Source organism: Sus scrofa, chromosome 13 (assembly GCF_054392235.1).
Source record: "Sus scrofa isolate SSC_HxYL_T2T_F1_AM1 chromosome 13, Sscrofa_HxYL_maternal_Yorkshire_Landrace_v2.0, whole genome shotgun sequence".
Lineage (NCBI taxonomy): Eukaryota > Metazoa > Chordata > Mammalia > Artiodactyla > Suidae > Sus > Sus scrofa.
The window spans coordinates 151,545,893-151,569,192 of record NC_139395.1 but is presented as its reverse complement, the minus strand read 5'-3'; the positions used below and the strand labels follow the sequence as shown (position 1 = coordinate 151,569,192).

Sequence of the window (23,300 nt, the reverse complement as noted above, 5' to 3'; positions counted from 1 at the left end):
CCACATGCCTAAGGTGCAGCCCTAAAAAGCAATAAATAAGTAAATAAACAGCCACTAGTGACTTGTGGTTACTGTATTGGTCAGAACTGATTGAGAATATGGTGATGACCCTCTGACAGACTAGTCTAGGCTATGTTGTAGCTACAAAGAATGCTAAAATCTTGGTGATTTATAAAAACAAAGATTTATTTCTTGCTTGTGATATGTAACTGTTTGGGATTGGCTGGGGATCCAGGTGGCTAAAGCAGCCACCATCTGACATGTTACCAGTCATTACGGAGAGTCCTGTACCAGTGCTTAAATTCTCTGGACCAGAGGCGGTGAACTTCTGCTTACACTGCACTGACCAGGGCTAGTCACACAGTCCCACCTGGCCAGGGAGCCAGGAATGTAGTCCTAATTGTGTGTGTGGGAGCCGAGTCTCAGCAATGATTGCCATAGACATCAGCCTCCCTTTTGAAATACAGAGGGGTTCCCAGAGGGGTGAAGAAAGTTGTATTACTTGTGTTGTCTTGAAAAAAATGGACAGTTGAGTTTCTTTAGAAATCAGGTATCCTGCACCTCCTTGATACTCCTTAGCACAGATGTATTAAAAGCAGGTAAGATGTGGAAAGTTCAGTTCAAACATTTTAATGAAAAGGAGACTTCATATAAATAAAGTCAGAGCTGACAACAGTCAGCATGGAAATTCATGTAATGTGAATCTCTGCAATGTAAGGAATAATGTATTTTTTTCTATATTTGAGATGAAAACAAAATGGAAGAAGATGTGATTGTTATGTTCCAGAGTATAAGATACATTTTTCACTAGCAAGGACTAAAAAGTCCTTTTCTCTAAAAATAATTATTTCCTCATTAGGAGCATTTGGGGATTGTGGTTGCCTTTAAAAAATGAAACAATTTATTGTTAAAAATATTGACAGTTTTTTTTTTTTTCTTCCCAGACTATGCTGTGGAATCATAGGTTCGTCTGGTCCAGCATTTAATAGTACGTCTTGATTCTTTCTAGAATATCTACAATATAGTTTGAACACTCAAGACACGGGGCCCCCTCCGTTTAATATCTGATAACAGACTTCCTATGAAGCAGGAGCGATGGTCTCCTGAGAACCAAGGCTTCCACATCAAGACGTGGAAAGATAGTGCTCGGCTGCCAATAACAAATTGGCAGTTACAAATGCCAACCAAATGCTGGTAAGTGATATTAATGATGATGAAGATTTTGTCACATGCTGAAAGTGTCAGGTTTTAGCATTATAAGGATGCTATAGATACTATGATACGTGAGAGAAATTTTGAAGTCAAGGTGAAAATTAGGCTACCTAGCATAAATGAGACCTGCCTAAGTAATCCTGTCTCAGAGTAAAACACAACCATATAAGCCATTATGCATCAGAGCATTTGTTTTTAGTTTCTGAGATCAAGGCGGGTTGTCTGCAGCTGGTAGTGTGGAAAGGAAGAGAAGGCTGCAAAGACTGAACAAACGGCATGCACTGTGGTATCTTTTATTTAAAAATTGTGAGCTAACTACAGTTGTAGTGTTCTCATTTACCATTCTGATGGCATAATAAACTAGGAGAACATTAACAATTTCAAGAAGGCATCAAAACCTGTAAACAAACATACACACCACACATGCGCGCACATATACAACATAACACGCACAAAAAGATTATAGTCTAAACACAATTGAAAGTGGTGAGGAAAAGCTTTGACTGCTCTAAATCAAATTTAAAACACTTTATTATATTTAACTGTGGCAAATACTGTGGCTATTATGAAAAATATTGTAACTGTTTAAAAAGCAAAAGGAAAAATACTGGCAGTTTGAAACTAGCAGCAAAAAGCAGGTAAAAATAGAATGGAAAGTAACATAAGACTTAAGTAACACCAAAATTCTAATGTTGATACTGTGTAGAATTGCACTGAAGTCATTTAAAATTGGTTCTTAAGGAACTATTAAAAAGTCCCTTGAAATAGTAAACTGTTGTACTTTACAAACAGTGGAAAAGAAAAAAGTATTTGGAATGTTATACACACACACACACGCAGAGGAAATGTATTAGGCATATCAGTTTATGGTCTTTGTTTATGACCTTCAAAAAGTTTCATAAAGGAAATTTTAAGTGCCAATGTAGTGAAAGTTAAAAATTCCTAAAGATGCAAGTCTGAGTGCATTTATCGGGTCTAAGAATATATTTTAGGGTTGGGGGCAAGGCATGATTGATGTACGTTCAAGGAGAAAAACCTCGTGGAACCCATAAGGTGGGTCAGGTTGTCTGGAGTATGTTCAGAATGAAGGTATATTAAACCCAGACTATCCTGAAGGAGATTCCAAAGGATGTGGACTTCTACAGCTCTTCAGTTGAAATCTCTCATAGTGGCCAATAAATAAAGACTAACTTTTCAGCAAACGGTTTTTCATACATTCAAACACAAAAATCTCTACCACACATGCAGAGCTGATATTCTAAAACAGCACAAATATGAATCCTGGTTTCAGGAAAAAAGCACATTAGCAAGGAATTTCTTTGTCATAGGTTCTTATCAAAATGTCTGAAGCTACTAGACATCTTAAGAGAGGGGCTAAGTTTAGATTCCCTACTAATTTGGGAAGAAAGGAGATTGTATTTGCCTAAGGAAGCCAGTCATCCAGGAGCAGGGGACGTGTCTTCGGACTCTGAGAAGTGTAATGTCCCTAGTCCTTAAACTCATGGCAAGTTCAGATCCAGAAAACTCATAGGTAGAACAGGGCAAGGAAGTGAAAAGTTTGAATGTCTGCAGGATACTCTGGAATAAAATGTGCCTTGTAAGGGAAAATGGCTCGACCGCCTGCAGAGTGAAGGGCTGCAGGGCTGGAGAAGACCCTGGTCTCTGGAGCGGGAGCTGGGAGAGACCCCCACCTCTAGGGACTCTCTGGGCAGAGCTGAGACCACAGGGCCTTATTTTTCACGAGTGCCTTCAGTTGGGGAATTTGACTTTGCCCAGATATATCTTCCTTTTGGTTACTTTTTCTCTAGTATCAACTGGTCAGGCAAGTTACTGGTGATTTCCCCAAATGAAATCTAGCTAGACTAGTATCTTAAGAGGCCAGCTAATTCAAATTAATGCCCATCAGTAACGCTGCTGGGTATCAACCACTGTTGCTGAAGAGTCAACCCCCCAATGACCTAACTAAATAATCTATCACACTAGGTGCTTTTACTACCTTGGATTTTTTTTCTTTTTCTTTTTGAGCTTTAGAGAAATAGTCTTTGTAATCTGACTTAGAAACTGCTTCTCTTTGGCTTTGGTTCACTCTTCCTCCTCTTCTTCTTCCCCTTCCCCTTCTCCTTCCTCCATGGTTTCCACAATGAGCTCTGCTGTGCAGGTGGCTTCTCCAAGACTGTTGACAGCCTTGCAGGTGTACTTGGCATCATCATCACCGCAGACATCGCTAATGATTAAAGAGCAGTTCCCATCCTCATCGTAGTCTATCTGGAAGTGGCGGGACTCCCTGATTGACTGGTCATCTTTGAACCAGACAACCTCAGGGTCTGGGTATCCTGCATCACAGGGAAGGAACACAAGTTGCAGAAACTGTTATTTAAGATTTCTTATCAGTTCATGCAAACTCATGAGCCATGTCTATTGATTAAGGGCGTAAAGGAAAAAAATCATGATATTGGCTTTTGGCACCTATTGTGATATTTACATTTGAATGTGGGCGTGTATTGTAAGTTCTGACATCTGAAACACTACATAAGGTACTATACAGGCATCCCATTTCCCATCTGTGCAGGTCTTGTTCCACCTCCCACGGTAACACAGATACAGATTACTATCTGGAGCACCATCCCAACCCTAACCACATGCCCAAAGCTAAATACCTTTTGGATTCAAAGAAAATTTTTTATCCTGTATAAAAGTTGAACTTAAATTTAAATTAAAAAATGGGCACAAGGGCTCTTTTAGGGGTGATGGAGATGTTTTAAATTTGGATTGTGGTAATGACTGCACAATCCTGTAAATTTCTAAAAATAATTGTGTACTTAAAATGGGTGAATTTTATGGTATATAAATTCTAATTCAAAGGTGATAACAGACCTAAAAAAGCACAAATTAGAGGAACTGAAAATACTAAGAAAACAAAAGCAATACTTGTCCTAGTCTGATCCAAAGACAGATCATCTCCCTGTAGACAACTGGAAACTGACTGCATTGATGAGCCTCATTTTATGCATTAGTCATGCTATTGCAAAGTTCAGCATTAAAAATATGTTTTATGCCTTTAAAAACACATAATAATTCTTTTTTTTTAATAATTTTTTTTTATTTTCCCACTGTACAGCAAGGGGGTCAGGTTATCCTTACATGTATACATTACAATTACATTTTTTCCCCCACCCTTTCTTCTGTTTCAACATGAGTATCTAGACAAAGTTCTCAATGCTATTCAGCAGGATCTCCTTGTAAATCTATTCTAAGTTGTGTCTGATTTTTTTATATAATTTTTTTTATAATTAAAAAAAACACATAATAATTCTAACTGACTTGGTATAAAAAGCTTGGTTTTGTTTTTGGCTGTGCCTACAGCCAGGGATTGAACCCATTAGACCACCAGGGAACTCCATAACTGCTTTTAAATTTTGGAGTAGTTTTATCGGACAAAATTGTAGCCCAAACCAGAGTAAAAATTGCACATAAGAACTTAAGAATTCTGGAGTTCTCTTGTGGCACAGTGGGAGAAGGATCTGGCATTGTCAGTGCAACAGCTTGGGTCGCTGCTGTGGTACAGTTCAGTCCCTAGATTGAGACCTTCCACTTGCCATGGGCATGGCCTAAAAGCAAACAAGCAAACAAACAGAAACAAAAGACAAAAAAAACCCCAAAACTTAAGGATTCTAACATTCTTTTAAAGTAGAATTCTGTTTCTTATCTAAACAGCATCTATATGCTTTACTTTCTGAGCAGTCCAGTTGAAGTAACACAAATACCAAGAAAATAATACCACAGAGAAAAGTAAGCCAAAGATGATAATTATTATAATATTTTCTAAAAACTAAAGGAAAATGTAAAGAACCTAAGAAGACCCAAAGACAATAGTGATGGTGATAGCTACAAGTGGTGGCCCAGAACTCTCAGCAGAACCCCTAACCAGACCACATCCACGCTAGCAAAGGTAGCAATCCACTTTTTAAAAAATTTGAATGCAAAAAAAAAGAAAAATTATGGTAGATGAGGCATTTACAAGGCATCTTGATAATCTAGTGATACAGGAGAAAAATTCCTACCTTAGGGTTACTTTACCCAAAAGACATTTATCCAGTCATAATGCTGGAGAATCTTACAAAGTGGGAGGTGTGGTTGTTGTGACTGCTGTCCTGTGCTGTGGTCTGCTGCCATGGGGCAGATGGTCCCAGCAAAATGGGAGACAGCCCTCCACTCTGGTTGGCACACGACAGTCACAGACTTGAAGCCAAGAGGCCTGTCTTATCTTGCCTTTGGTCTTTCTAGAATGTTGCAGTCTGTGGAAACTGAATGCAGTGTGTCACCACCACCGCTAACTTCTCAGGTGCTATGCTAAGACCCCTTAGGGTCCCTTAAGCTCTAACAACTCACTATGGCTGCGTTATTTCTGTCAGGCAGAGAAGCATGGGGATGATGGCACAGGTGCCTGGATCCCAACTTCTCTCAGTTTGAAGTCACACTGTAGGTGCTCTCTGCTCTTAGCAATTGCACGACTTTTCTCTTGACTCCATGACATCTTTAAAAGACTTGAGAAGTTCCCCCTTTTCACATAAGTCATCTCACAGAGTCCCCAGTAGATACCACCTTACAGATGAGGGCCTGAAGAGTTAGGTCACTGCTCAAGGTCATACAGCCCACAGACAAAGTGGCAGAGTCTCTGCATCCTATGCTCTTTGTGCTAACCTTTGAGAGCCTCTTGTGGGCGCTTCACATGCTTCCCAGAAGCTCTCAAAGCTCATTTCATTCAGCACCTCCTATATCCAAATAGATCCATGATAAAGCACTTTTAACTTGGGTCTAGTGGCCAATGTAAGTAGGTGAAATATCAGACATGCCCTCAGTGAGTCACTGAATGGCACTAATCTTCAGCGGGTGGTGGTGGGGCAGTGGGTGACCTCCTCCTGACCCAGTTTCCCTCACAGTCACAGCCTGGCTGTTCCAGAACGGACATCTTGCTGAGGGCACACGGTAGGGGCCCACCAGCCAATCATACCCCTTTTGTAGTAAAGAGAAGAACAGCTACAACTTACCTTCAATCTTGCAGTCAAATCTAGCAGCGCTTCCCTCCACAACTTCTAAATCACGAATGGTCTTAGAAAAATAGGGTTTTACATGGGGCTTTTCCTCAGCGACGGCCTCAAGGAAAGCTTGGGAGACATCTTCTAGAAGACAGGGTACAGAACGTGGTCATTTCTTCATTCCTTGCTCTCGCCCCTTCCCTGGTTTAAAGACCAGCTTTAAAAAGTTGCTATAATTTAGCAAATAATAAAGCTTAGAGGGCTGAATCATATGCACACCTTTCTCCTGGGGACAGGCTGGCCTGCTGCCAAATGACTTTGGCAGAAGAGAGAACTGTGACCAAACTGGGGAAATGTTTGGACTCCCCCCTCCTTTATGCTGACACATTGAAAAAGGAAACAATCTTTAAAAAGGATATTTGGCTGCATTTCATGCTGGTTCAGGACTCAGTTGAGGGTATCTAAGAAAGACAGAACCACATCAGCCCACCTGATCCTCGTACCCCCTCTGCCCTCCTCTGGCAGTAGCAGGCCCTTCATCTGCTCCTTAGAAGGGAAGAGCCAGGTCCTAGAGGCATCTTCATTTGCCAGTAGTACTGTTCTCCACAGGGATACCGCCTTCACATTGTGCGGCTGTGCACCAGGGTTTGGGATTGGTCCAGGAAAAAGCCATAACTTGGAAGGGCTCCTGACCCTCTCCATCCCCTTCAGGCTATTTCTGGGTCATCTGGGGAGTGGCAGGGGTGGTGAGGAGGGAGCAGGCCCATGTACAGCGGACACTGTCCCCAGCTACAACAGAGAAACTCAGAAAGCAGCCTTGCCAGTTACCCTGTCTTGTACACAAAAGGGATCTAGACTCAGCTTCTCACCATTGGAGACCAGAAGCACCAGGCAGCGGGAGGTGTAGGGGTGTCTCTGGCAAGATGAGGCACCTCGAGATGAGAAAGGCCAGACTCTGCATGCGGGTGAAGCAGAAAGAGGCCGAGGCTTTCACTGGGGAAATGGATGGAGCAGCATCTCCAAAGATGTGGGCAAGTAACTAGCACTTCTGATATCTAAGAGGGGCCCTGCCGACCCCAGTCTACCTGGTTCAAATGACATGCTTCAGCATTATGAAGAATACCAAACAAATATAGCTATATGATGTTTGTTTACAAGAAAAACACAAAGTTTAAAATTTTTTTTAAAAAAGTACACTACTATATGTCATTTTTATTTTATGTTTGTCTATCATTATAAAAATGTTGCTTTTGTAATGAGAAAAAAGATTTTAATAATCTTTGCTAATTCTTAACGTATAATATAGGAACTGGGTTAGCAGAGATCATCTAGTTCTATTAGACAAATAACTTTCCTTCTGAAAATAGTTAAAACTAAGATGAAACAATTAAACAGTAATTACTAGACTTAGCAGTTACTGTCAGAGAAACATAAAAGTAGTTCTGAATTTTTCCTTGTAGGTGGTATTATTAAAAAAAAAAACAAACAAAATCAACCCTCCCCCCAAAAACCCTCTAAATGCCCTTTCATCCCCCAACCCTTCCTTTCTCATCAGCTGGCTGCCGAAAATCTTCCTGGAGCTCCTTACCTTCAGATTCTAATTTTTCTGCATTCAGCGGGCTGGTTGGTGACCCTGTTGAGGATTTCCTGCCACTGAGCCCTGAGATCATTGCCATAGAGGAAAGTCTTCCAATGGCTCTCACAGCATTGCCCGTTTTCTGGAAAATAGATACTGGCGTTGGACTCAGGCAGTGTCCCTGGTTCCAGCTGGGCAGCGGGGCTCGGAGAGAAGAGCCCAGCCCAGGAGAAGCAGCTGTCCCTGAAACGAGGGCCTCCCGAGTGCCGGGGCTCTGCCAGCAGAGTGAGCCCAACCTTGCTCTGCTCAGCACTATCAGTGTGTCAGAAGATGTTCGGAGAATGGAATGGGGCCTGGAACCGATGTGTGCGTTAATGTGACTAAACAAGGTCAACATGAGACAAAAACCCTTTTCATACTGTGCTTCAACTCCCATAAAAGGGATAGTTTATATAAAGCAACTGCAGGCTGAGACAGCTCCAAAGACTTATTGCTGACGGGACCCAGTGGGGCGGTTTCTCGTAAAACAATGCTAGTGATAGAATTTTAATTGGCCAAGAGAATAGTTACTATGGATCCCACAGGTCCTCTTGCAAAGAGAAAAAAAAAAAAAAAAAAAGACATACTATTGACCACGGTCAAGTTGCTTAACCTCTCTGGGCTTCAGTTTCCTTCTCTGTATGAGGAAGGGGGTGGGCAAGATGATCTCCAAAGCCTCATTTAGTTCCGTTTATGACTCAGATACTTAAGAGATTTCGAGAGAGTTCCTGTTGTGGCTCAGCAGTAACAAACCTGACTAGTATCCATGAGGATGCCAGTTCGATCCCTAGCCTCGCTCAGGGGGTTAAGGATCCGGCGTTGCCGGGAGCTGTGGCGTATGTAGGTCGCAGATGCGGCTCAGATCTGGTGTTGCTGTGACTGTGGCATAGGCCGGCAGCTACAGCTCCGATTGGACCCCTAGCCTGGGAACCTCCATATGCTGTGGGTGCGGCCCTAAAAAAGATAAAAAGATTTTGAGAAACACTCTGGCTGGCCTCAGCACAAGTCTACAGTGAAGTTCTGGAAGGGTGTTTTTCCCTGATGTACACCCAGGCATCAAAAAGAAGCACCCCAGGAAATGAAAAGGGCAGCAATTTGCTTTTCTGAGTCAAGATGCCTTGGGAGAGGACAGAATTTCTACTGAAGAAAATGCAAGGACTTGAGACGAAAGATTTTGTGTTGTGAAAATTCTACCAAGCACAGGATTTAGGTCAAGAAATCCCCAGCAACACACAATTGTGTCTGTGTTTCTCACCTTCAAGTAAAGATTCTCACCCCTTTTCTAAGGTCAGTGGGATGACTGAAAAATGAAGGCGTAACCAACACTTTCCAGTCCCGCACCCAAAGCACTGTGTCAGGCATCTAGATGCTGTGCATCCAGCGGGCAGATGTTGCCACAGACTGGCTGCTACAGAGAAAGGAAACAGCCTGTACACAGGCAAACGGCTGGCCCTCACCCTGGACCTATCCGTGCCGGCGGAGCCCCTGTCCTCCCAGGAACCGGTTAGTTCTCTAAACACTGATGACTCTGTGACTTTGTGCAAGTCAGTTGCCTTCTCTGGGCCTCATGTTGGACCAGAAGATTGGAATCTTCCTGCAGGTCTGGTCTTCTGCAGAAAGACTGCGATTCAGACATGAGCATGTGTAGCAGGGAACACCCCTGGAGCCCGTGCACTCCCTAATCCAAACACCCGGATTGTGACTGAGCTGAACTGCCTTCATTTGTATGGAGTGGAATAATGAAGCCTTTCCTCTTCTGTTAACAAAATGACTAATGAAACTACCAGAACAAGGCAAGTCAAAGTGTTAGAATATTTCAGAGGAGGTAGCAAACACACATTAACAAACAGACCGCATGTGAGGGGAAGTCTTCCATCAGATGGAGCAATAGAACGTATAATTTCTAAAACAAGGAGAAATGTAAGCGCTTAGTAAGGAACATCTTAAAAATAACTGACATCAGAAGTCAATCTTTGGAAACTTAAGAAAAAAAATTAGCAAGGAAGTTATTTGTCAGAACTGGAAAAAGAAATCTATCTATGTTCTAGCCTTCCAGTTTCATGCCTTTGAATGGAAAATTAGTTGCTGCTTTACTCATCAAGACTTTTGGAAATTTTTAAAACATCAAAAAAGAAAGTTCAGTTATTGGTAACTTCCATTCTTGTTTTCAGGAAGCCTTTTTCTTATTTGAGGGCAGTTGCCAAGGCTGGGTTCCTTGTTCCAGGCAGGCAGGGTCTGTGACGGCTTCCCTGACACGACACGGACTCTCCCTTGGGAGAGCTGGCGAGGGTGACTAACCAGCTCGGTTCGCCCAGGAATGAGGGAATTCCCAGGATGAGGGTCTTTTAGGGGTAAAGCTGAGACAGATCCTGGAAAACCTGGGCAGGGTGATCATTCTCGAGCCAGCCAGCCTTCATGGGCCTATATGCACACCAAGAGCCCAAGACTGCAGTTTCCCCTGAGAATGCATGTTTTCTAAACGTGATGGCCAAGAATACTTTGTGCTATACTGAGTCAAAAGCTTTCTTTCCCCAAGACTCTTTGGTCCACACTGCTGAAGTCTTTGCGGTTCTCAGAAAATAAAGATAGCTACCCACAGGCCTTCAATTTCTAGTCTCTTGCTCCCTGTTTTGCACGCAGAAGCTCTCTCAGTGCCACTGTTCACCACCATGTCTTTAAAAAATTACTTTGATATACATGAAAATCAGAATACCCTCTTTCAGAATACCTTCATTCCAAGATCAATAATATGAGTAGTCATCTACACATTGCCTCACTCTTAAGGATTTGTTCCCATGTTACTTCGTTCACCTTTTATGAAAATCACAGCAGGGAGTTCCCGTTGTAGCTCAGTGGTTAATGAATCCGACTAGAAACCATGAGGTTGCGGGTTCAATCCCTGGCCTTACTCAGTGGGTTAAGGATCCGGCATTGCCCTGAGCTGTGGTGTAGGTTGCAAATGCGGCTCAGATCCTGCCTTGCTGTGGCTCTAGCATAGACTGGCAGCTATAGCTCCGATTGGACCCCTAGCCTGGGAACCTGCATGTGCTGCGGGAGTGGCCCTAGAAAAGCCAAAAAGCCAAAAAGCCAAAAAAAAAAAAAAAAAAGAAAAGAAAAGAGGAAACCAAACCAGAATGTTAACAGGTAACCTTTTCTCATGCAGCCATAGAGGGTTCTGGACCACCTGCTCCAGCCCTGGCTCTCTTCTTCACCACAGTGTACCCCACTCTTCCCCTCCACTCCGCCCCACTACACAGAACCTCGGCTGCCCTAAGAGGGACCCAGGTGTGCTAAGGTCCTGGTATGTGGAGTCTAAAATGACATTTCTAAGGAAGAAATGTAACCCAAGGTGGTCAGATGCAGCTGAACTATTTCCAGTGAAACTACGCTTCAGGGATGTTATGTGTCGAGTGGGATTTTGTGGACTACTTTCCTGTAATTTTGTGAAACCTAACCACTGTTTCTGTGGAAAAATCATTTCCCAATGCTGTTATTTATATTAGGAAATGAAGGTTCCTTCTCTGAATTCTACCCCTTTTTCCCCCCCTCACATTCCCAGAAAACTGTGTGGCTAATAACATTGTAAGCAACAAGAAAGAGATCTATGTGATTAAAATATTATCACAAATTATGGTTCCCTGGCCCATCTGACTGAAAAATTCCATTTACTCCCTCTCTCATTTCCTTATATCCTTTCTGAGCCCATCCTCTGGGTTTAGACCCTTCCTGGCAGCAGATGTGTGGATGCTCCCAGAAGCCTGAAGTGATAGGGCTGCCCCTTAACCCGTGGCCTCAGGCAAGCAATGAGACCTGGTGCTCTGAGAACTGATGCATCCCCACACCAGGCACCCTATCCACTCCAGAAATACTGCTATTCCTTTGAGATCTACTGGCCATGGGATCATTAATAGAGCCAACCTTTGATGTTACGGCTCCCTTTTTGTTTCATTTTTTTGAAAGAATGTTTGCTACTCTGATTTCACTGGATCCTAATGGCACCAGAGGGAAAGGTAAGCAGCACAATTCATCAGGTACTTAATCGAGGGAGGCCAGGAGGTCCATCGAAACCTTCATACGGGACCTACCAAGAACTGACTCCCTCCCGCTGTGGGGCAGTCTGCTGAGTTGTGCAGGGGACGGTCCCTCAGACCCACATACCCGAAGCGCCTTACTCAGCTCTGCTCCTCTCTACCTTTGTGTGAACTTGGGCTTTTCAGTGAACTGTGGTTTAGTTATCCTGGGTGGCAAATCACCAGTGTCCCAATTGCCCCTAACAGAGTGATCTCCTTTGTCTCTGCCACAAAGGCCCTCAATGCCCTGGCCCTCTGAATGCCCAGCTAAAAAACTGTGCCTGCCAGGCCGGCATGACCAGGGTGAGGTCCAGTTCCCACCTCTGAGCTTTTCCCTCCGTCTGTGCTGTTGTCTCCTCCTCTCTGTGTTCTACTCATGTTCCATGGCCAACTTCAAACTCCTGCCCTTGGCAGCCTTTCCTCACAGCCACATCCAGCTCTGGTGGGACTGGCTCCATTCTCCGTCCACACTCACATATATGGGTATGGGGAGCTATACTGACAGTTTATATTTCTTGGCGTGTGTGTTATGTCCTTTTATGTCTATTTGCTTCAGGTCCCTGTTACACTATACATTCCTTGAGTATAGAAACCATGTACCCCCCAGTAGCCCAGGAATTTTATAATTCTAGCAGTGATAATAAAAATAAAATAGATAAGTTCTCTGTGGTTTTGGATGATAATTTTCTCCGCCTTCTAACAATCAGAGGCAATTTGTGTTGTTAACCTGTGTCATTATTAAGACTGTGTACTTTGGAGCCAGGCTCTGGGTTTGAATCCTGGCTTCTCCACTTACTAACCATGTGATCCTGGGTGACTTTCCTAACCTTTCAATGCCTTGTTTGTCTGAGAAGTGGGGATAATAATCTTGCCTCCCAGGATTAAGAGATGAGTAGAAAGTGCTTTGAATGTTCCCCGACTCATGGCCAGCTCTCCATACATATTGGCTACTGATCTAATTTTTTTTTTTTTTTGCTTTTTAGGGCCATGCTTGTGGCATATGGAGGTTCCCAGGCTAAGGGTCAAATCAGAGCTACAACTGCTGGCTTACACCACAGCCACAGCAACACGGGAACCAAGTGCATCTGCAAACTACACCACAGCTCACGGCAACGACAGATCCTTAACCACTGAGCAAGGCCGAGAATCGAACCTGCAACCTCATGGTTCCTAGTCAGATTCGTTTCTGCTGTGCCTCATTTTTTAATGCTTCTATGTGTGGGACAATATGCTAACAGCCAGATGAAAATCATCTCATATAATTCTCTCAACAGTGCTGCAATTTGGTACCACCATTAAACCCATTTTACAGATGAGAAAACAAAGGCACAGCAAGGTTAGGTAACTTACCTAAGGACATGTGGCTAGTAACATACAGCCTCCCTAGAGGGCAGACACCATGTCTCTCTTTGCAGATCATGTGCCCTCCTTCACTGTAAAGAAGTGTAAGGCCATCACACTACCTATAAGGAGACTGCATTCTCCAGGGCTGCCAAATAGTCCTAAAGGTGACACAGCTCATCCTTAGGCACAAGGACATGAAATGGCCATCTTGGTCTCAGACGATTTCAGAAACCAACTTAAACACTTTTGGAGTGAGGCCAGGGCAAGGTGGGAATAAAGGTGGCTTGTCATTAGGGGCAACATTCCAGGCCAAAGTGACCCCTCATTACCTGCCATTTCCTCCTTGCCATGTACTTTTTCATCCGGTCCTTGGAGAGCTTCTTGGCCTCCATGTTCTTGGTATCTTTCATTAGCCATGGGTGCTGGAGGCACTGGGTGCAGTCCAAGCGGTTTCTGATGGAGGCAGAGATCAGAGGATTTCTGAGCAGAAGGAGACCTCAGAGACTGCTGGTCAGATCAGAAATGGGAGGCCGCCTGTCCCTAGCTACACAGGGCAGAGGCCTGGGCTCTCCGTTTCCAGTCCACCCACCATGATGAGAATCATTGCGCTCCTGGCCTTTTTCTCCTCTTGATCCGGGTTGCACTGACTAGACCCATAAAAGTTAGTGTTAAGATGGCCTAAACCCGTGTGAGCAACTGCAGGCTCATGACCTGCCCCCGGGGTCTAAAGGAAGGCAAGTAAATGCTAGAGGGCAGACATATCTGGGAATGGCTGATACCATATTCCAGGCTGGATCATTCTGCTGGTCACATGGAGGCTGGGGACTATGGAGACCTGAGCCTTCTACCACCCTGATGGAGGGGCAGGTGAAATCTTAGGCCCAAATCTTCAAGAATCTCTAAACTTTCAAGTCTCACGGCGTGGTTAAGTATCAGGATTTTCCTGTTAAAACGCAGAAGGTTGTCCTACATACACCTATAAATTATGACTACCTTAACCGCACTGAAACTCATTTAATCTTCTGAAAGCTCTGGGAATCTAGAAATATTTCAGGGCTCTTACCTTAATTGTAATAGGATTAATAAAGCCCAAAGGACCAAGTGCTAACACATGTAGAAAGATGAGTAAATTCGCTAAATATAGCAAAATGTAGTGATGTTTAGATAAAGGGATATGGAATATTTTCATCTTCTTATATTCAATTCCGACACTTGACATGTATTACACATTTTATAACAAAAAAAAACATTTTTAAAAGTGCTGACAAATGGAGATTTCTGGTTGAAGAGATGTTGAATTTAAGAGTTTATGGGAATCTAGTATCTTGATCTATTAGAAATCAATTCTTTGGTGAGTCCATTTTATGAGCTCAGAGGGGCCAACACAGCTCATTACTGAATAAGTTCAAGGTCAGGCAAGAAACGGGATATGTACACAATACCTCACTGACCAAGTCTTCCGTGAGTGAAGCCTGGTTGACAAAAGCCATTGTGGGACCAGAATCAGGAGGAAGGAGGTACATCTCCCTGGGGGGAATATAGTCCCCTACCCCAACATGCAGATCCTCCTTGGGTCATGCCCACCTCTGATACAAAGAGTTGGACTGGAAAATGCTAAAATACCTCACTGTCAAAAAGTGTGGAATGTCTGCTCTGGAGGAACTTGGCCCCGAGCTGCTAAAAAGGGATGAAAGCTAGGTACATAACCAGAAAACCAGAAAGAACCAGTTCAGAGGGCCTCCCAGTCGGCTCTTTAGCAACTGCGCTCTCCTGTCCCAAAGAGGATTTTTCCCACAGGGACAGGATGACCGACAACCTCAGAGGCATCTGTGAGCCAGGCAGACAGGTCACAAAGTTGCCTGGTGAATGCAGAGCCTCCCGCCCGCCACTCTCACCCTCTGGCACACCGCCCGTTTCACCACCACATTCCGGGAAAAAGCTTATAGCTGTTCCCATTGCCAAATATGATTCCTTGGGGCACCTGGAGCCTGGCCCTGCCTCATCTGGCTGGTGAGGAGCCCAGTAGCCAGTTGTCACCACCTGACACCTCCACTGCTCCCTTCTCCTGGGGTGGACCAGCTCTCGCTGCACGCACAGAGCCCCCCTCACCTTCCTGCTGTGATGAAGCTGGTTCGCCTCACCAGTGAGCCCTGTCTAGCCACACGCAAGACCTCAACCTCACCTCCTCCGCTCTCGTCTCCTGTACAGCCCCAGCCGCCAGTTTTGTCTCACTGAAATACTTATCAAGGGCCTCCTGCACCTGACCTTTCCTCACAGCCTCAGGCACCTGTCTGCCTCCCGCTGTTATAACTGTTTTATACCGTCTTCTACTGACCGCCTGGGCGGCTCCGGGCAGCCCCAGAAAGTGGAGGAGGGGGAACCTCAGAGTCTGCACTGTAAGGGGGACAGAGACGAAGCTGGGCCCAGTGGTCTGGGATCACAGTCTAACGCCTGCATGGGTAGACGTGACCTGGCCATCTTCAGGCAGGCAGCACCTACATACTATAGACAGGAAGTAAGCATCAAGCAGAGGAGTCCCAGCGGATGGGCAGGAGCCACCACCACCCGGGAGCGGGAGCTGAGGTTCCAGCAGGGCTGCTGCAGGCCCCAGCAGTACATGGACGGTAAAAGGGGCTCCTTCCTCACACACGAGCTGCCCCTCTCCCTCAACACTCAGTCAAGTGTTGCTTTTCAAGTGAGGTTTCTGTGCTTCTATAGACAGGACAGTGTCTGGCACCAGGGAGTAGGGGCGAAGGGAGACCCTTCTCCGGCCCTCACATTCCACTCGTAGTGCCCACCCTCCGCTCCTCAGATGACGAAGGGCCCATGGCAGAATGGAAATCCCTGCCTCTGGACCCCAGTGCAGGGAGGTGGGAGGCCGAAAAGATTGAAATCTCAACTCATTACTTCATATCTTTCTTCAGTAAATTGCTGATGAAATCCTTGGCGTCGTCGGAGATCTCATCGAAGGCCTCATCGTCGAAGTCCCAGGTGGCTGAGGTAACGTTGGCTAAGGTCTCGTTATCGTTGTCACCCATAAAGGGGGACAGTCCACTGACCCTGGGGGATACAAGAGGAGAGCAGTGAGTGGGGGAGGCTGTCAGGGAGGGTAGGGAGCGTGGTCCCCCCGAGGGAGCGCTCTCTGAGGTCAGAGGTAAGGGCACCCCAAGCGTCCCTGTGCCTGCCTCTCCTCCCACCCAGGCAGAGAAGAGGCCATGGCTCCCAGGCTTTGGTGGCTCAGCCTCTTCTCTTCTTACCGTAGTTTGAGGGTGTGGACACCACCTGCCTGTCAAGCTGAGGCAGAAGGAATTTTCTTCCGATTCCAGTTCCACACAGTACAGCACGGCCCTCCTCCCCGTCTTCTGTTCTTCCCCAACACCCAGGCTAGGACTTTGCTCCACAGAACCTTCTCCAAGGAGCCCCTTCCGCCCCATGCTCCCGATTGCCATGGACGAGTCACGTGGTACAGCACTCACCACTGAGCCCTCTGTCCCGCACCCTCCCACCCTCAGCACCAAGAAGAGGGCCGTCCCACAGCCTACTCAGCAAGGGTGTGCCCACCAACAGGGGACCCGAGTCAGCAGTGTTGTTTGGTGATCCATCTACATTGGAGTTCAATGCTCCTAAGGCATTTAGGCCAAACCAGGAAATTCCCTAAGGGGAACCACAGCGTGTTCATTAGGTGTGTTCGCTAGGTGACCTTGGACAACTGCTCTGATCCCTCGCTATCAGCTTCCTCCTCTGTAAGATAATCTGCTCACCAAGGCCCCGTCTCCCTGTTCTCCTTCTCCTGCTTTCTCACCGCCACGGCAGCAGCAGATGTCTATTAAACATTTACTATGTGCCACGCACTCAGCAGAGAGCTAAAGTAGGTTAATTCATTCAACTTTTTTTTTTTTTTTTTATGGCTGCACCCACGGCACATCAAAGTTCCAGGCCAGGGACTGAATCCGAGCTGCGGTTGTGACTTATGCTGCTGGGCAGTACCGCTTCCTCGAACCCACTGCACCGGGCCAGGGACTGAACCTGCGCCTCCGCAGTGACCCGAGCCGCTGCAGTGATGATGCTGGATCCTTAAACTGCTGCACCACACAAGGGAATCCCAAGTTATTCAACCTTAACACCACCCTCTAAGGCAGGCAAATCATCACTTTGTTTAGCAGATAAGGAAACTGAGGCCCAAATGGGGTTAAGTAACCTGCCCACCGATTCGCAGCCAGTGAGCCTGTTTCTTAACTGCTACTTTGTATGATCATTTCTGTGAAGATGAAATAAATCACAGAGATCGGCACCAGCAGGAGGCCTGGGTGACAGTAAGGAGCTCCGTCCGTGACCAGAGCTATTCTATACTTTTTCTGTACACAGTTCACCCCCACTGCCTGGCCAATCTCTGATCTCAGGAACGACTAATTTACCAGTAGCTTAAGCTGAATAAAATTCGGAAGGTAAAGCCAAAGAGAACAGACTTCTAGCTTACTGGTCTCGCCTCTCACCTCTGGGCACCCCATCTTCACACCACCCACCCAGCTCACACTCACCCTGATCTAGGGCAGGGCTCATGGGCCTCAGAAGGGCCCTATTCTTGTTTAATGCTCTGCTGCCATCATCTCAAAATTCTCCATAGTATTGGCACAAGTCACCCTAACTTTTTATGTTGCGCTGGGCCCCCACAAATTATGTAGCTGGTCCTGCCCTGCCCCCACCTGAGCCCCATGAGATGGATCTAGGGACCTGGTGCCATCAACCTTCCAAGTTCAGACTTCGCAAACATCCCTTTTCCCAAATCCATCATCATAAACAAGAACACAAACCTTTTGGGAGCTCTCTTGGTATTCAAGAGGCCTCAGGTTACAAAATACAGCCTTCCCTGAAAACTAAGTTTTGCAAAATAAAACCCATTGAAATAGTGCAAGAAAAGCTTGCCATGAGAGGCGCTCTGGTGAAAATCTTCATTTAAAAAAAAAGATAAAGGGAGAGAGAAGCTTTTTCAGTCTGAATTATCTCCTCCTAATCAACATATTTGTGCTCTTGAATAAGAGCATTTTTATAGACGGCATTAAAATGTCTTAAAGCAAGACACCAGTTTATGTTTCAAGAAGGCAGGGAGATCATCAATCTTGATCACATCACAATGAGGGGAGGTGGGGAGGGTGGGACCTTACCAGCCCCCTATCTGTGCTTCTCTATGCTACACCTTTCTCCTTTCTGGGCCTCAGCTTCACCCCTTATACACAAGGGTATCGGGCTAGAATCCCCAGCTTTCCATCTCTGCGATCCTGGGTGACCTAAACTAGACCCATCAAGAAGCAGCCTGACTCCCGCCTATCAGCTCTGTGCTTTCTTCTGTCTTTGCATTTTCCATTTGAAACAGGGCAATGTCCTGCAGTGCTTCAAAAGATTGCAGGGGTGAGGGGGTGGGGTGGGGATGGGGCAGCGGAAGCAAACAACCCTGCTGTGGAATGCTGAAAAGTCCCCTTCTATAAACCTCCTTTCCTAATTAGGAACTGTAATCCTGCAAAGACGGGGCTTAATCTCTGTGAGGTTCACAGTGGGGAGAGCCTCCTGGCCCCTGGCCTCTGGCACTCCTCCTTCCTGGCAACCGATTCATGTGAAATACACCCCCCACTGCCCCCACCCCCTATTTCTCTCTCCCCGCCCCACCCCCACCCTCCCAGCCCTGCCTCTGCTGCCGCAACCCCCACTGGGCCTTGGCTGTTCCTGGCCTGCCAGAGCTCCTCCAGCAAAACTTGCAAAATATGCAGAACATGATGATGAAGAGAATGTTCAAATTTTAGTTTCTTGGTGGTGGGATTTTGCAGAATTTTTCTCCAAACTTTCTTTCGTGGACGTTCTCTTTATGGCTATAATTTGCATAAGGATCCTGTATGGTTGGGTTGTTCAACCCAAACAACATACTTAATAACTTTAGCATTAAAAACACAACTACGCACCTCTTTTCCTAGTCTTATATGGTTTTTAACTAAGGGGGTCAGAGTATACCACCCCAAAATATGAATTTAAGCATAAGGATTGTCTTGAGCTGAAGTCAATTAGCTCTTTCAGCTCACTTTTTCTGTTTAAAAGCAGAACATATGGAGTTCCTGTCACGGCTCCGAGGAAACAAATCTGTCTAGTATTCATGAGGACTCAGGTTCAATCCCAGGCCTCGCTCAGTGGGTTAAGGATCCGGCGTTGCTGTGAGCTGTGGTGTAGGTCACAGACATGGCTCGGATCTGGCGTTGCTGTGGCTCTGGCGTAGGCCGGCAGCTATAGTTCCAATTTGACCTCTAGCCTGGGAACCTCCATATGCTGCGTGTGCAGCCCTGAAAAGACAAAAAAAAAAAATTAAAAAATAAAAGCTGGACATACCCTTCTTTTTGTTAAGGAGCCATAAATTTCCATTTGTTTTATTTTTCCATTTTTCTCTTGCAGGGAAGAGCAGAAAGACTCTCACCTGCCTATCAGACCTTGCTAACAGTCCCTATTTACTATGCATTTCCTAGTCACCTTTCTCACAATTTACCTCCTCCAGAAGCTCCAACCCCCTTGTCCTTTGTGTAGTTATTCCTATACAATTTATCATTGTTAAAATAGTATATAAGCTCCAAATTCTAATTCACATCACATTCCTTTGTGAACTCTTGTGAATGTGTAAATAATTAGATCTGTTTTCTTTTTGTTAATCTGCCTTTTGTCAGTTTGATTTGTAGGCCCCCCACATACTGAACCTAAGAGGATAGGGAACAGTTTATTCCTCTCAATATAACCAATGAATTTGTTTGTTGTTCATAAAATTGTAATTGGTGCAGGCAAGTTCTTGGATGCTTTACTTTTTTTTCACTTGACATTGTTTTCACAAATGTACAGAGTCTTCATGTTCTTTTTTTTTTTTTGTCTTTTTGCCATTTCTTGGGCCGCTCCCGCAGCATATGGGAGGTTCCCAGGCTAGGGGTCCAAGCGAAGCTGTAGCCGCCAGCCTAGGCCAGAGCCACAGCAATGCCAGATCTGAGCTGCATCTGCGACCTACACCACAGCTCACGGCAACGCCGGATCCTTAACCCACTAAACAAGGCCAGGGATCGAACCCGCAACCCCATAGTTCCTAGTCGGATTCGTTAACCACTGAGCCACAACGGGAACTCCTGTTCTGATTTCTTAATTCTTAATCTCTTACTGCAGCTAGACTTTACCAGGGAGTCTGATACAGAGGCCTGTTCTGCTTGCAGGACAGACCATCAGGAGACAGAAGGGCAGAAATGCCTCTCGGATTACCCTTTCTCTATAGTGTTTTTCAAACAGCAGATGACCCTACTGCATGAATGGCCAGCAAACGGGACCACACATCTGCCAGCAGAACTACTGAGTGCTTAGAAAGGGGTTAGTCTTTTATCCTATTTTAGCCTTGAGATACTCAATTCCCTGGTGTGGGGGAGAGGGCTGCGCAGGTCCCACAGGAAGGGCTGGGCATCATTTTGCGCAGTGGCCTAGGAAACAGAGACCCAGGGGTTAGTCGTGTTAACTAAAGCCCAAGTCCCTGGACAGCAAATCCTGTAGGTAGTGTCTGGGCCTGTGGGCTACCTGGAGGTCACAGGAGCTGGAACCAGAGAGCAGGTCTGGGCTCAGCAGCTGAGTGAGCAGGCAGCCCAGGTAGAGCTCCCTGGATCCCTCTGAAGAGCCCTGCATCCGAACCGGAGTCTGAGTAGATGCCTGATGCTTGGGCACTGGGTCTTCTCCCCAGCTCACTAGGCTGCTGTCCCCAGAAGGTAGAATCCAGATGGGGATGGCCTGGCTCTATGGACCACAGTGCGTGCTCACAGATGGGCTGAGATGGGAAGTTGGCTGCTGAGTGCAGCAGGAAGATGGCATGGAGGAGGAAGCCGAGGGGAGGTTTGGGGGAAAGAAAGGGGAAAGGGAATTCTGGAGTAGGGGTGACGGCAGGGCACAGAGAAGGGTTTTGGTGTCCCCACAGGCAGTAAGGGAACATCAAGTCCTTGGGAAAGGGAGGGTGGGAGATGGAGAGGGAGGGAGGTTTTGAAAAAGGAGGGGAGCTTAGACTGTCTTTATGGTTGAGCTGTGACCTAGAGCGCCATGTCCTCTCCGCAACCAAATGGGTACTGCTAACAGCAGAAGCTTCCGGCAGATTCACGAAACCTGCTATCTCCCCTCAGAATCAGGGGTGAGAGGGCAGGGGCCCCTCAGCCCTGCCTAAGCACCCTGGGTAGGGATCGGGGCCAAGTCTCCTGTGCCAGGACAGGATCTGGCCTGCTCTCTCTGAGGGTTTGAGAAGGAGTTCCTTCAGCAAAGTCAGAACAACCTCTGGGGCAGAGCTGCCCACCAAATGTGTGCTGAGTGATAAATCTGTTATCACCCACCCCCTCCGTTCCCCACCTCTCACTAACCCAGAAAGGAGATGGGCGGTGGGGGGTCCACTGATACAAACACAGAAGGTGACCCTGACAAGGACTGCCAGTCAGACAACCAAGCTCCAAAGAGAGGGCCAGAGGGGGCACGAGGGCCGCCAGAGAACCTCTTCTGGGGGCTTCCAGCAGGGGCTCCAGAATTCTGTAAAGTGGGGATGACAGGAAGCAATCTGGCTGCTCCAACTTCTGTTTTCATACCACGTACTCTGCTGAGAGCCCATGTTCAGGAGGGAGACTTCCAGACCTCAATCCCCACTGTGAGAGCCAGTGGGACAAGTCCCAGAGGGCACAGCAGCCCGCAGAGGGCCAGGATACTGGGGAGGCTGCTAGAGACTGCACAGGGCTGACCCTTGTCCATCATCCCTGCTGCTCACCTGCCTCCCACCCATACACACCTCTCTGCCCTCCTCATCTCCCTTCCAGATGCCTCAGGCTGGTGCCCATGCATCAAAATTATTTTCTCCCGGTTTCAAAAAGCCCTTCCTTATTTCTAGATCTTAGCCTTAAAAATAACCCAGCAAACTCTGTAACATGTTACCCAAATTACTTCTTCACCTAAAAGAACTGTCTTTTCATTTTTCAATTAGGGCTGCACCTGCAACATATGGAGGTTCCCAGGCTAGGGACTGAATCAGAGCTGCAGCTGCCAGCCTACACCACAGCCACAGCAACGTGGGATCCGAGCCACATCTGCAACCTATGCCACAGCTCACAGCAACGCTGGATCCTTAACCCACCATTCGAGGCCAGAGATCGAACCCACGTCATCATGGATACTAGTCAGGTTCATTTCCACTGAGCCACAACAGGAACTCCAGAATTTGCATTTTAAAATAAAGTGCTCTTATGACCCAGAAATTCTAGTTCTTAGATTATATATCCAACAGAAATGAATGAAGTTAGTCACTAAAACACATGTATCAGAACTGGAATCTAGTCAAAAGCCCATCAGCAGAAGAATGGATGAGTAAACTGGGTGAGCTGCACAGCGGAGAACACAGCACTGACAATGAAAACCCTCCCACTGCACACCATAATGCGAATGGGGCTCGCAAACAATGTGGGAAGAAGCAGCCCGTCAGGTTTTTCCATGCGCCTTTGTTTATCTAAAGTTCAAGAACAGGCAAATGTAACGCACAGCCTTAGACGTGGGGATCGGATTACCCTGGGTGGGAGCCCTGGGAGGGCGGCAGGCCCCGGGCAGATTCACTGAGGGGCTAGTCACTGCTCTGGCCCTGACCCCTAGGGCCTGAGAAAGCAGAGGGGAGGTTTGGGGAAACTGTCAAACTAGTTTGCCCAGGATGGTCCTCGCTTCAGCACAGAAGAGTCCCGCAGCCTGGGAAACCCGTCAGTGCTGAATGAACTAGACAGCCGGCTGCCCTCTAGGACGGTGGGGTGGGCAGCCCTGTGGGCTCCCCTGGCCCCAGTGATCTCAGTGCCAAGTGACGATCGAATCCCTGCCACGCCCCACACCCAGGTTTGTTCTGACGATCCAGATGACCCCTGTCCATCAGTGGTGGGAAAACTGATGAAGACAGTGACCAGGTCTCCTTAATGGCTGTGGGGGATCCCGGACCAAGTCAGGCCACAGGGCAGCTGGGTC

At 46.4% G+C, this 23,300-nt stretch overlaps 1 protein-coding gene and 1 long non-coding RNA gene across 58 annotated transcripts in view; one reads left to right on the top strand and one right to left on the bottom strand.

The window, feature by feature from the left end:
* The window catches only part of LOC102157484 (uncharacterized), a 33,826-nt gene extending 22,877 nt beyond the window's left edge, over positions 1 to 10,949 (top strand). For 5 of the 7 annotated variants that reach the window (XR_014824667.1, XR_001300528.3, XR_002337871.2 and 2 more), the window contains 2 exons: positions 945 to 1,194; positions 7,804 to 10,949. This is a non-coding gene — a long non-coding RNA (uncharacterized LOC102157484). The remainder of the gene's footprint in view (positions 1 to 944; positions 1,195 to 7,803) is intronic. The other 2 variants (XR_014824665.1, XR_014824668.1) reach the window with 2 other exon arrangements.
* The window catches only part of MYLK (myosin light chain kinase), a 299,269-nt gene continuing 277,458 nt past the window's right edge, over positions 1,490 to 23,300 (bottom strand). For 25 of the 51 annotated variants that reach the window (XM_084986980.1, XM_084986993.1, XM_084987010.1 and 22 more), the window contains 5 exons: positions 16,185 to 16,337; positions 13,607 to 13,730; positions 7,837 to 7,966; positions 6,261 to 6,392; positions 1,490 to 3,545 (listed from right to left, as the gene is read on the bottom strand). In XM_084986980.1, the coding sequence (XP_084843106.1) occupies positions 3,295 to 3,545; positions 6,261 to 6,392; positions 7,837 to 7,966; positions 13,607 to 13,730; positions 16,185 to 16,337 (790 nt within the window). In that variant the 3' untranslated portion in view covers positions 1,490 to 3,294. 51 annotated transcript variants of the gene reach the window in all.